Source organism: Bacillus rossius, assembly GCF_032445375.1.
Source record: "Bacillus rossius redtenbacheri isolate Brsri chromosome 4 unlocalized genomic scaffold, Brsri_v3 Brsri_v3_scf4_2, whole genome shotgun sequence".
Lineage (NCBI taxonomy): Eukaryota > Metazoa > Arthropoda > Insecta > Phasmatodea > Bacillidae > Bacillus > Bacillus rossius.
Window position 1 is genome coordinate 32,493,520 of NW_026962011.1, and position 14,688 is coordinate 32,508,207.

General features: G+C 34.3%; 1 protein-coding gene across 3 annotated transcripts in view; it reads right to left on the reverse strand.

Annotated features, from left to right (window-relative positions):
• Positions 1 to 14,688, reverse strand: part of LOC134542082 (uncharacterized) — a 151,503-nt gene that overhangs the window by 10,913 nt on the left and 125,902 nt on the right. For 2 of the 3 annotated variants that reach the window (XM_063386002.1, XM_063386004.1), the window contains exons 10-11: positions 963 to 1,025; positions 457 to 594 (exon numbers count right to left, since the gene is read on the reverse strand). In XM_063386002.1, coding sequence (XP_063242072.1) covers positions 457 to 594; positions 963 to 1,025 — 201 coding nt within the window. The remainder of the gene's footprint in view (positions 1 to 456; positions 595 to 962; positions 1,026 to 14,688) is intronic. The other variant, XM_063386003.1, reaches the window with a different exon arrangement.

A 14,688-nucleotide genomic window follows, 5' to 3' on the forward strand; every position in this document is an offset into this window, starting at 1 on the left:
TTCACACCACTAACTGGAATGAGTAAAGCTAATGAATAAAACAAACTATAAACTACGGTTAAAATTAAAAACATCCATATCTTTCCCAGCTCTGTATAATTCCAACCCAAAACCTCATAGGTAGAATGTTAAGGTAACATAACGATGATGAGCTAAAATGCGAGGAGGAGGGGGCAAAAAAAGGGTTTAAATTAATTGTTTACAGACCACATTTCTTTGTAAAATAGCACAATTTCATTTTCAAAATAAATTTGCAAACTTAACAGTAGATATATATTTTAAAAAAATGTTGTAAAGTGTGCTGTAAATGCAGTTGCACTCTGCTAACTGAACACCATACTCTTTTCATGCATTCTCTGCGACCTTAGCTGGATGGATACAATCAAGTTAAGTTATGTGCGACTGCAGGCAGAGATCAAAAGGGTTCAGATTAGGGACAGAGGCTTGCAGACCCACCTTGGCTGGCTTCCAGCGGAACGTACGCAGAAGGCAAGTTATCGGCGCCGGCAGAGCTGGTGCTGGCCTTGGCCTGGGCGTCCGGCACGCACAAGGCCAGGGGCGGCTTCGGGTAGATGTGGGACATTTCCATTCCCGCTGAAAATACACACCGCGCACCTCAATCACGTTTCATTTGGGAAGCTAACATCCAGAAAATATCAATTCCCAAAGAAGGAAACCAAAATCGTAAGCTTCATATAACAATCTACCTACTTGAAATGGCAATATGCTTAACTTACTATCCAGTAAATAAATAATTACTGGGCACTGAAGATCCAAACTATCAATTTATTATCTGGATGTCATAGTTTACTTTTCAATGGTCAATAATAAATTGTACTAAACAGAACCAAAGAACTAGTTTCTTGCAAATTTAGATTTAAATTAGGAAAATTCGCCATCAAATAATTCTTACACGTGTGAATTACAAGAGTCTTTCAAAACACCACTCCAGTCATACTTACGAGCAACAATCCTCGTTGAAAGAGCGGCCCCACACTGCTGCAGCCTCTCTGGCAGCAGAACTGCTAATACACACCACAAACACAGTTGAATGCATGAACACAGAAAGCGCACAACGGGAAACACAACTCCGATAACAACCTGCAAGCGAAAGTTGTGAATGGAAGAATGGGCAGCAGTTGCCTGAGCCAGTGTTAGCACCTCTGCTTCAACACATTGAGCATCAACCAGACTGACCCACAGCAAAAAACTGTCGAGATTGTTCTCAATGGACTTGAATTTAATCAAATTTAATATTATAATGTGTTTAAATGACAGGTTCAAAATTGTTCAAAATTGTTTAAGCCTATGTCTTGATGAGAAAAATAATTTTCCTCGAAATGCTTTCAGCACCATATAAAAATCATAAAAATGAATCTACTGATAGAATTTCTTTGCTCTAGCTCGACACATGAAAACTGACTCAGGCAACAAGACTAACAGTACCCGTACTTTGTTTACACAATCACGCCGCCACTCCACAGGTGTCCATGGTCAGAAACCCTCCAAGACTTCACATTCAGTGCATTTAGAATGACCCCAGCAACCCATTTGCATTCCAATGGCATTCAGAAATGCCAAGATACACTCACATTCTATTCAACATGAAAAAAAACATTGCAGCATTGAAAAAACAAAATCTACTGGTGAAGCAACAACCCAGTAATCTCCACAACCTTCCAGAGTGTGTACAGAAGTGAGCATCCACAACTAGGTGACTGCTCAAGATTCAGACATGATTGTTGTGAGCAGGTGAGAGTTAAGCACATATGACTAGTCTGAAAAAAAAAAAATATAAAGTCAATGTTTTGGAAATCACTATTTGAAGTTACTTTATATGAAATCGTAATACTTTAAATAAAATTAGTCATTTTCACTCAAGCATTTTAAACACCTGCTACAATGCTCTTGTTTTCACAATAATTGTATGGTTATTTACTTAATCACACAATAATAAGTCATCAGCATTTGTTTCTGCATTAGCATTTAAAACTTAATATTTGATCCATAAATTACTGCATCTAAACTGCTAATTTATTGGTGGCTTATCCTTTAAAAAATTGCATATATAGCAGTATTTTTCCCCCAAAATTAAAATTTCTCCACTAAATTATTTGACAAATGTAGTCCTGAACAAACCTGTACTCCAGTATAGCCATCGCTACCACATCACCTGAATTAGTTGGAAATGCACAGGTATATTAAATACAACTCCTACAAAACTAACCAAAATTTTTCCGTGTTGCAACAATAAATAAGGTTAGTTAAGTAAGACCTTACGGCAGCCAAGTCACAAGCACTTGCAGTCTGTTCAAGAAGCATTCAGTGTCGCAGTGGCCAGGTCGGGTTGGTAAACTTGAGTGTCTTCCTGTCCATCCATTGTCTCTTCCTTCATCCCACTCCCACAATGTACTGCTCCTTCCTTTTCCTGGTCTTATTGCAGACTTCTCCCGGCATTCTCTGGCGTGCGTTGTCTGCAGTGGTTATGCCATCTATTATCTCATGTGAAAACTGCTTCTCCAGTGGTCATGTTGAACCAGCACAGATGGAAAAATGTCTTCTGATGTGCAACGTACATCCTGAAGAACTTTGTTCTTTGAAAACATTACGTGGCTGCAGTTTTCTGCTCTTAATTTAAATCTCATCTCATATTTTGGTCTTACTTGTTGCTTTGTATTACTGCAATTTTTTTCCTTAGTGGCTAACATTATCTACACCTTTATTGGATCACCCAGAACTCATCATATCATTCCTACCACCAATGCTGTTGAACAGTCAAAGAATGTTGCAAGTCATCTTTCACTACATCAAGTGTTTCCACCAAGCGTATTCACAACTGAAACCCCAAAAAATAAAGAAATTTATTCACATCAACTACATTTTCTACATTTTCTTCCACATTAGCTAGGTATATTTTTGTTGCCTGTGGGTACAAGCACAACTTCTACAGCTTTCTATCACCGGTGCAAATGATCAAAAAACATAGCTTGTCATGACATTTGACTTTGCTAGCATTGCAATACAAACACAGTAGCAATAGATACCTCAAAATCCAGATAACATTATTCTAGATAGTTTCACTCGTGTTATTTCAATAACAGAACCTTTTTTGCTTTCTGGTTTTAAGAAGTTGACTGTATGGCAGCAGTCTTAAGATATTCCATTTCAATAATATTGATAAAACATTATAAGATTAAAACCATTCAAAATAACATAACTTGCCCTTAGTGTAAACAATACACTGCAATTCAATCCTCATCATGACAAAAATCCTGTGTTGAGTAGTGCTTGTTTTCCTTCCTCCCGACATCTGGGCTTTTGCGGTTGCCACACTGCTCGCTGGTCTTAAGGTGTGCAGTCTTCCGTGTCTTGCCAGCAGAGGCCTCAAGACTATGGTGTGATGTTCTCGGAGCACAGAACAGCAGTTTTAATGCTACCTAAAATTGATGTTACGTTAAATAATTTAGTAAACCTGAATCTTCTTCATCACTGCATGAAGGATAACGTTCCTTGGTTGTATTAGATAGTGTGGTATATCCACCATATTTATTTTCCTTGGTGGTTTAATATGTTTTTAAGATGTTCGTATTTTTTAAAATTAATTTATTTGGCTGCTTATTTGTTCAAGATGTTAAACATTTTAAGCCTTATTGGCTTTTTGGTTACTTTTTAATTCCTGTTGGCCGATAGGCGCTGGCAGAAGGCTACGGTTTCCAGAATGTTACAGTTTTTTCAAAGAATTGAGTCAAGTGTAAGGCTGCATTATATAAAATATTGCGAATAATTTTTATAAAGTTATTTTGTTATATTTTATTGTATTTTATTGTATTTTTTTAACATATACTAGCATGGCAATTCATGTGAAGGAAGTCACGTGAAATAATTTGATTATTATTTTGGTAGTTAGAAGTATATTTTAAGGTATATTTTTTTGGTAAATTATAATTATAATTATAGGTAGAGTGAATACCTGATTCATGGACAGTTTATGAGCTTTGGGATGGTTGTGCTAAATGATTCTAGAGTTTGTCTGAAGCAAATTAATTTCAAAATAAATTAGGCAAAAAAGTTCTTTAATTGGTTTGAACTGCTACTTTAAATCTTACCTCTTCAATATTTCATTGGAAAGATCTTAATTTTTTTTAATTGTATGAAATAGTCAGAAAAATTGCACGAGTTTTGATATTTAAATGAATATTTTCATTTATCATTTTGTGCCAATCAGACACGAACCCTGGCAGGTGTGAAAGTAGTTACCTTTAGCTCTGGACAAGAGTAAAGGTATCTGAAAGAACAGGGATAACTGTAACTTCAGATATTAAATTTAAAAGTATTAGTTTTTGGACAGTTTACTACTTCAGTAAATTAATTAACAAATAAAATATTATTGGTCCAACTCATAAACTGTTGTCCCAAAGTATCTAATGTATCATTACAGCATTACGTGCATTTTTAATAAAATATTTCATAATTCCTGACTTTACAAAAAATAAACTGTACTGAGCAACTATTATTCATTGCTATGGCTGTACTTCACACCAACAGCAAAATTTAGGCATTCCTGATTGAAGGAAATCTCTAGTGAACAAGTATTAAAATATGTACTACGATCAGAAGTTTCTATAGCCGAGTTGTTCTCATTTAATATTACATTATAATCAAGACTACTTTATTTCTCAAAAAGTTTTTTTTGTTTGAATTTCTGCAAAAAAAAAGTTTTTTCAACTTGTATCTTTAGATATGTTAACCTTTTTTTTTAAGACTGTATGTATATGTACTGAGTTACTAGACAACGGTGCATCTTACAAAAGGAAGTACGCAGAATGAAGAATTTTTAAAATTAATTTAAATGTATTTTATGTGCTGTTTAAGTTCATAATTATTTGCCTTGGAATAAGATGCATGGAAAAAACCAAAAACAACTAAATAGCCTTGAAAGCAGGGATTCAATACCAAGAGTGAATTTGTGTTACATTCAGGTTCATATTTGCTTATAAATGTATATTTAAACCAGTGATGTACTGATGTAATCGTTTTATCATCATTATCCACCAATATTTCTGATTTTCTGAATTTTCAATATAAATGTTTCCAACAGATACTAAAAAAAACACCATACCCATGAAAAAATATAAAAATTTAATCAATCAAGGGCCTCCCATATCTTTTATTTACCTGTTTATAGTTCTGTCGCACCTTTTACTTCAATTTTTCTGTAATTTAAGGCTATACTTGAATCTTGTATTTATTAATAAGTCAAAAAGCATATTGTGTATTGTGCTAAGCACAAATTGTAAGTGGTAAAAAATTTGTCATCTACCAAAAATCCTACTAATAAATAATTCTATTAGTACTTCCTTATTACTTTAAAAACTTGGTTTTCTGGGAATTTGCACTGTGATTATTTACATAAAGTAATGAATCATTTTAAGTAATTAATCAGTTTTGTATAGGTTATAGGATCTGTGGAATAAATTTATCTGTAATTGGATCAATATCTGTTTTTATCCGTATCACCCACCACAAATTTGAACCCACAATAGGTTCTAATAAAAATTATAGGAGCATACTCATAGAATAAAATACGTATATCTTATAAATTATACATGACAACCTTTCTATATGCATAGTTCAATAAAAACTTAATTTTGTAAACCAATGAGTGTGTGGAATGCAAAATGTTTTGAAATTCAAATCTTAAAGATGTAAAAAATAAAAATTGTACTTTAATATGGGTAAAAAAAATACATGGCATCTCACACACACAAACACACGATGATGTTTACCTGGCATAAGATACCTCCATTCAAAATGGGAAAATGTAAACGTATCAAACAAAGCATATCATAACACTTTTTAAAAAGAATCATTCACTCTAAACACAAGCAGCTGCACCTATTTTACTCCGCATAAATTTTCATAGATACTGAAGAAGGTACTTTGTAACATAAAATATTTACTTTTTGGAAACTGTATGCCTGACATTTCACACATACTTCAAAAACTGCCATGTTAATCCTTACCGGCTGACAAGGACCAATCACAAGCCATTACCTGCAGGTCTTCGGTATCAATTTAAAAACAGATGTCTTGTTAGGCTTATCCTTTCAGAACATGTCCCACTGTTAGTAACATTTTGAAGACTTTCATCTGTGATTATCGCACCTCTTTCTTCTTGATTCTCTCCTCTGTTTCCCTTTCTCCTCGACTCTTTGTCTGCCTACTCTCTGGAATGGTATTCCAGGCAACAGCCTTTCGCTTCCTTCTTCAGCTCTGAGGTAGTTTTAATAAGCAAGTATCATTGGGAGTATGCGTGCTCTGCGGAAAAACATGTGGACAACATTTTGGAAGTATTTCAAGCGGTGTTGCAGGCCGGCAGAATAGTTTTTGTTTCCCTTCTATTTTTTATAATTCCTTCTTGATTCTCACTTCTTAATTTCAATTTGTCTTAGTGTGTTACTATTTACAAGCAGTTTCACTTATTATTTTCATCATACTGATTGTGGTACCCATTTTAGGGAAACGGCACCCTTGCTTGTTCAATAATGTCTATTTGGACCCAAGTAGCCTTGTGTAGTTTTATGTTGGGTCTGGTTTCATGTGTGTGTGTATGGTGTACGTGCGCGTGTGGTTTTTAGTGGTGTCATCTTCTAACTTGCATTGGATTGCATTACTGTACGACTCAATTTATTGTTAACGATACATTTGTGTTGGTTTCAAAAAGTTTACATGATTTTCTGTGTGAATCTCTGCTAATTTTTCCTTAATGGTTGTGTCTGTTTACTTGGGTATATTTTACTCTTATTGTTTAAACTTATCAAATAAATTTATATTTAATTAATAAAACAAATAAGATTACCCCTTAAGCCACCTAAAATTTACTTATGATAAAAAAAACATTTTCACATAATTTTTAGGTTAGAGAGTATAATGTTTAAAATTATATTGTATTACCATATAAGTAAAAATTCCTCAGCATAATATATCCAAATATAAATTATCTATACAGTGATGCTACTGTAATGATGAAGTAAGTTTATTGGAGACCAATGAAATTTAGAACATTAAATTTTTACACTAGGCTATCAAAAGATAAGTATGCAATATAATTTCTTAGAAATATTGCAATTTGTTGAAATGTTGAAAATAGACTTGGAATTGAAAAAATTCAAATTTTCACAAGTTATATAAGCATAACTTTTTGTATTTGTTTGCAATTTGCTCTCACAAATTTATGCTAAGTTTTATAAACATTGTAAACTTGACTTCATTATATACATAAACAATCGCTAACCATTAATTGTTCCTAATCTCAAAAAATATCACTCTCTTCACGTGTAAAATATATATATATATATATATATATATATATATATATATATATATATATATATATATATATATATATATTTAACTTTCTCATATAAATTCAGGTTTTTACCACACTCTGTCTGAATATAAAATAATATGTAAAGGGATCATTAAAAAAACTTACCTAGCAAACTACAAGAGCAGTATGCATATTTTATAATCCTAGCAGTTAGGTTTAAGGTTAATGCTATGAAACTATTGGGTACTATATTTATAGAAACACCTATTACGTTAAACTTAGGGTAAATTCAGTTAATAATCAAAATCCACAAATTTTAAATTCAATGTTTAAGTGCCTATTGAATGTTCATTTAATTTATTTAGCTAGTACTTTCTACCAGTCAAGGTAAATCTTTGATTCTTTAGGAAGAATCATAAAATAAAACCAACTTTTTTTTTATTCAAACAATTAGTCTAAGTGCATTATGGTCTCGGGTTAAGAGCCTTGAATATAAGATTGCTTTAATTATAAAATGGGTGAATTCCAGTATAATTAATTGTATGATGACTTCCAGTAGAAGAAAACATCTAATAATCTAAATTTATATGGAACTAAACATTGTACACACCATTTAAAATGTACATTAATTGCTATATTTGAAGTAATTCAGGATATTTTAAATTTTAAATTATAAATCTAAATCTCTATGTGACTATTAAAAATCCTTAAGTGTTGAATAAATTACATACTGTAAATTTTAAAATTATTTTCAGAAACTATGAAAAATCATTGGATAAAATAAAAACTCAAGTACACTGACAGAATCGGTACTAAGTGGACTAAACTTTAAGTTGAGTTTTTTTTAATGTGTAACTGTGTGTTTAAAGAAGTTCTGCTTGAATGTTAAAAATTATTATAAAATAAGTTTTGTCAAGGCTGAGATCACATGAAATTATTTTTTTAAATTTTTGTTTTATGAAAATAGTTACCTTCCCATATAAAGACTCTGTACACACTAATGAGTGTGGAATTGATAAAACATACTGCATGAGAATTTCACTCGTGAAATATTTTTATCAATGCCTAATCATTTATCTGTCAATTTCCCAGTCACCAGTGATTCAATTTGCTTGAAATACAATAACTCAATAGACAGGAGCATATAAAATAAAACAGAAAGAGAGGGATTATACAATAATTTGTGCAAATGCAATTAAAATATTTGATTAATGATGTAACAAAGGTTTAATAAAAGGCAACATAAACATAGTATTATTTATAATTGATCTCACAATTCCTGAAAGGCCTTACAAAAAATATCACTCAATGAAAATGCTGTAAACATTTGATAATTGTTTTTACATATTTGCAAAATATGCATAACTCCTATGAAGCAGTTTAAGAAATATCAACAAGTTTTATATTCATAAACTATGAAAATGATCATCTTCACAAAAAACCTATTTATCATTAATTACGACATCTTAATTCATGTAAAACTCTTGTTACTTCCCATCACCAATATGGCAATATAGAAATTGTGACAAATCACTACATTCAGAAAATAGACATATGTATTTTACAAATACTAAATATATATATATATATAATTTATCTAATATTTCAAAACTTATTAACATATATAATATAAAAAAGTATTTATTTTACTTATTGTAAAATTGAAACTGTAGAGAAGAAAAGAAGTTGCTAGATTGTTCCAAAACACAGCTGATGAAATTTAAAAATAGCAGTTGGGACGATGACATTTTAAGACAAATATCAAACCAAGGACCTTACTACAGGAATTGTCATAATACTTAATATTTACAGATATGAAGAGTGAAGACTTGAGAGGAATCAAAACTCTTCATTATGAAACTTTGCAGATCAATATGTCCCACAATGATTGGAATTCCACAAATATCAACAGCAGAAAATAAAGATCAAAATGCAATCAATCTAAGATAAATCAATAGCTGAATAACACATCTACCGTTAACACATTTAAACCAAGTGTGGATGACAAAAAACACAAGCAACGTATGAAGATGGTAACAGTAATTAGAAAATGTGTTAAGATTTCAAGTAACATGCCCCATATGATTCCAGGTCATTTGGAGATACAGAAGCCCATGATATGGCCATAAAATATGTTTGGAATACAAGAATACGTATATGTATGTGTTAAACCAGCAGAGAAAACCTAAAGATGAAAGACATTGATACCCCGAGAAATCAGCCTTTTAAGAATAAAACAATGCAAACATATAACTCTGAAGATAACCAAACCATTTATGAGTAAATCATACTAAAGTTTTAAGACCTGTCCATGTCTAGAACACGGTAAACCAGATTTGTAATTTGATGCATAGTTACCTCTATGCATTAAAAATTCTTCTAGGCTCTGCACACTAGCATCACGTGGAGGATATGGTTACTGATAGCTAATTACAACCAATATATATATATATGGAAATTTAAAAAAAAAACACTGAATGAAAAAATAAAGAGAAACATAGTTAATTATGGACAGTTGATCATTAAACTACCTAAATCAAAGAGACATGGACATGTACTTAAGACACGTAATGATGGTGCATCAGCTGGGCATACTTTGAACACCAAGTAAAGAATGCATAACACCAAGATGAAGATTTGTGAATTACTACGAGAGCCTCCAGGAATCCACAGAAGGCATCACTACGGCATCTATGTTATTAAGACTGCAACTATCGTGAACCAAAACATTTATAAAACCTTCAACAGTTCAGAAGAAACAGCAAACCCTCTCCTTGTGGTGGGTACTTTTGGAAACATTGTTAACAACCCATCTCCGCTGTCATTCGAGAAATGAACACGGCTCCAAGTTGTGATGTGTGAGGAAGTGAGCTTTACTTAGTAACAAATAGTTTCAGGACACTGAAGAGCTGCTGAACACCAGAATGTGCTCCACATAAGAGGCCTCATAAACATAAACTTAAACTCAGTCTAGCCCTTAATGACAACAGGTAAAAATTTTTTTTCTCTCTCTCTCTCTCTCTCTCTTTCCAGTGAATGAACACGTGAAGATGCCAAACTAATTTGAAGAAAAATCCACTAACATCTGAACACACATACTAACATTCAGTTCATCAAAAGGGATATCACAACAAAAATACCATGAAAGCACAGCTACCTAACAAAAATAGTCCTAACTAATTCATAATCAACAATCTCATTTTCAGGATCAACTTGTTTTTTGAATATTAAGGACATGGACAGAGTTCTGAATGTACCCACTTTTCCAAGTGATTTATGTTACTCATAGAACTTGCACAGAAATGGCCCAAAATGTGCTTCAGGATTGAAAGTATCAAAAAACCTGCTTCATTTGACAAAATACCACCTTACGTGAGATGTAATGCTTCTACTTCCAATAAACTTTGTTCTATTTTAAAACAGTCCAAGGGGGAAAAAAAGAGGAAAATTTAACGACAGTACGATGATAAATACACTATCCAACTTCACAATTCTAATGCACTAAGGCTGAAAAGCCAAAAACTACTAACTTCAAGACACAACTTCAGATCATAATACTGCATGTGCAGCAGACAACTACTACTCCAACACTGGCTCCACTATTGCTCCCTTTCGAGAGAGAAATTTTAGCAAAAATTCCATAAGAAACTTGTTTAGTCCAAGAACTGGTCTTATCATCTATATGCATGGTGTTTGGTAGTTAACCTCACTGGTAAATGATGCAATGCAGCAATTAATTCAGATTGGTTTAGTTTTTCTATAAAACATGAATTCAGCAGAATAGGTTTTTTTGACCTGGATTCATTTGAAGTGCATTTTAATCCAGGCACATATTATTATGATAAAAATGTCAATCAGTATTTTGTATGAATATTAATAGTGATAGTAATACCCTACTATCAGGTAAACATGCAAACTTTCCTTTACCCACAGGGTAGTTACCAGTTGGATGGGCGGATAGTAAGATTGGCTCTAAAAAGATATTTATATTATAGCGGGCAAAACAAACGCAGAAAGAAAGTTCCTAATTTGTAAACAAGGAATACCTAAAAATTAAATATATTGCAGACTTTATCTACAGTATTATCATACACATATTACAGTAACTTGCAAAATTATTTTTTCGCATTTATATAAGACCAGTGGCAAAACAGAAGATAAATGTACAAATTTAAATTACATACGAAGTTTTCACTCTCTTCAGAAGTATTTATTTACACGAGGATTTAGCTCAAGTGTTGGAATAGCAGTAGCCAAAAAAACTTCTAATGGCATCAAGAATAATCACACAAACTAATGGCACAGAGAAGACACAACTATTTCAGCCGGCCAGGCAAGGACGCACGGCTCCAGTTTCTGCCCATGGCACCGCACGCAGTACAAGCACGCTCACTCCCCCCCATGCGGTCCGCCCCCACCACACCTCGTGCACGCACACACACTACGCACAGTAAAGTACGAGGCACCGTTAGTCGACTAAACCAGCGTTAACTGCACAACCACACCGGATGCCAATCCTGAAATGAGAACTAAGAAATCACAATGGGCAGCGCTCCAGCATCTATCGTAATCACGCCTCTGGAAAACAAGATGAAAACATTATGCACAAGTGCACTTCAAAAAAAAAATTCTTCATTTTTTTTCCCTTTTTTTTTTTAATTGTTATGGTGGGCAACTACTATTTTTATCCTTCATTAATTTTTTTTTTTTACTAAATATTAATTTTGAAACTTTTTTGAAAATATATCATTTTTATAAGTAACAATTAGTTGCAATGCAGTACAAGTTTCTTAGTTGCATAAAAAAATTCACAATTACCAAAGCCATGAATGCCCTATTACATTCAAACTATACCACCAAATTTCATTACAAAATTTTTATAACAACTTCTGTTTCCAAAATGTGTTAAGTAAATGTCAGTGAATAGTATGCACTCTGATAAGTGAAGTGTGTCGTCATTGAATTCAAATGCTGTGTGTAATTTATTTTGTAGCATGCATTGAATGCAGCTTCATTAAACTAACCTCAGATCCACCAGAATTACAGAATGCACTTATAAAACCTTGGCAAGTGTACTTGTGAAAAAATTAATTCCAAGTAAGTGCCTATATTTTTTTTTCCATGCCCACCAAATACACTTTTTGTAAATGAAAATAAAATAGCAAGAGCAAAAAAAAAATTTTAAATCAGAGAAGTAAAGTTCAATCAGCCAGAAGATATGATTCATTAATACAAAATGTTAATAATGCGCAGTTAAGGTTTGACAGCAAATGTACGTCATCGCTAGGTCACGAGTGGTTGGCGTGTGTGCGTGTGTTGTTTATAATGTTGGTACATATGATAGTAGTAGTAGTCACCATGATGACAGAACCTGAATTATTAGCGAGCGCAGCCCTGAAGGACACGCTGACGCTCGCCTGACAACCGGAACCAACTCCCAGCTGGTTCGACCTGAAATTCTGCTGTGGGGGGAACAAGCAGATATACACAGTCACATTAAATACATGTTGCAGTGTTCCACACACACAAACAAACAAGACATGCTCGGAGGCCAATGTAAGTTTGCATCAAGTGCCAAAACCAAATTAACTCAATTATTACTTCCTTCATATACATAACATAAAATACAGTGAGTTTGATTTTTTTATTTTCATGTCCACTTCAATAGTAATTAACTGCATACAACAGAAAATTAAAGAAAAATTTTAAAATATAGTATGCTTAGAGCTGAACCATACTAGCGACATACAGAAAATGCTTATAACTTTGATATGTACAAGAATATTACATTGACCTCAGAAGAGTGAGTGCATTGTCCCCCATGTATTTATAGATATTAACAGAATTACCAGTTCATTATCCGACCGGATTTCACTAGAGTTTTACTCAAAATGTAATATATTCTACTTTAAAGTTATGATTTTTATAAAAGAAAACTGTCTGGATATGGGTGACAACAATGCACAACTCATCATTTGTTACAATCGGTACTGCTGTGCGAGGCAAAGAGATGCACAAACTAAGACACATTCAGTCCCCCGAATCAACCTCCACTCTCACTCTCTCTCCCTCTCTCTCCATCTCTCTCTCCTGCATTGCGCGCCTCTTTACCTCGCGACAGCGGAGTGCGGCGGGAGAACAGCGACGGGAGTCCACGATCGCGCAGACACCGTCGTCGTCTACAGCAGTCTGACGGAGCATTGCCAACATCGGCCCCCCACAGTGGCCTGGTGGTGCGCCAGCCCCCATCACAACTGCCGCGAGCCACCGACGAGACATGGCCATAGGTGCGTCACCTCCGTGTTCTTTACTTGCGATCACACGACTGACTGTCCAGCATGTCAGTGAGTTGGCATCCGTGTCTTCCGACACACTTCACTAGCATGCACTGTGGCGCTACTGTAATTCAGTTAGTGGCACTGGCATACCATCTGCCAATCTTGCAAGTGGCTCTGGCATACTTTCAACAGTTCACTGCTGCCCGGCCAAGCTCAGAAAGTGTAAAGCCACTACACATCACACACTCTAGAGCAGCGGTTCCCAAAAAGTGTTCCGCGGAACCCTGGGGGTTCCATGAGTCAGGGCGAATGTCATATAAAGTAGGCACAATTATTGTCACATTAACTTTCTTTGAAGGAGTTGGGGTTCCGCCAAAAGAAAAGTCCCTGGCCTCAAAGAAACGGGAACCTCTGCTCCAGAGGATAAGCCTACTTGTTTAGCTCAGCATGCATCTTCCTCCTGGCATCCAGCCTCGTTGCAAAATAAAAAATTCCAAAGTTAACATTTATGAATAGTTAACAATTATCAATGAATTAAAACTAGATTGCAACTACCATATTTCCCCGTTCATGGGTCACATATTTAATGCCAATTTTAGTGTAAAAACATGTACTGCGACCTATTTGCGAAATTCCGTGAACAGCGCAGTTACTGTACGTGTGCCATGTGCCGTGTCTGCCGCCCGACCTGACACGGAACCGACAAGTGACGTGTCTGCTGTACTGCACCCACACAATTAATGTGTCTTCTTGACAGGTGTTCATGATGCAACTGTACCCAATCATTATTGTTTTTGAATGAGATTTCACACGCTTTCAACTGAACACACAGTAAAAAAAACTGCAGTCATTGCTTGTTTTTATACGAGCCCCTTTTATATTCCTAAGCTTCCCAGTAAACTGTGTGCTAGTTTTTATAGTATAGTATAGACCCAACTGACAAAAAAGTGGGGGAATTGGATGGGTTGTAAATATCCTTCCCCTAGTAAACAGACACAGAGAGATGGAACTCTACGGTGCTGCTACCCATAGACCCATTTGCACAGGCAACCCTTAGTGTGAAAATGTTAGATTTTTTGC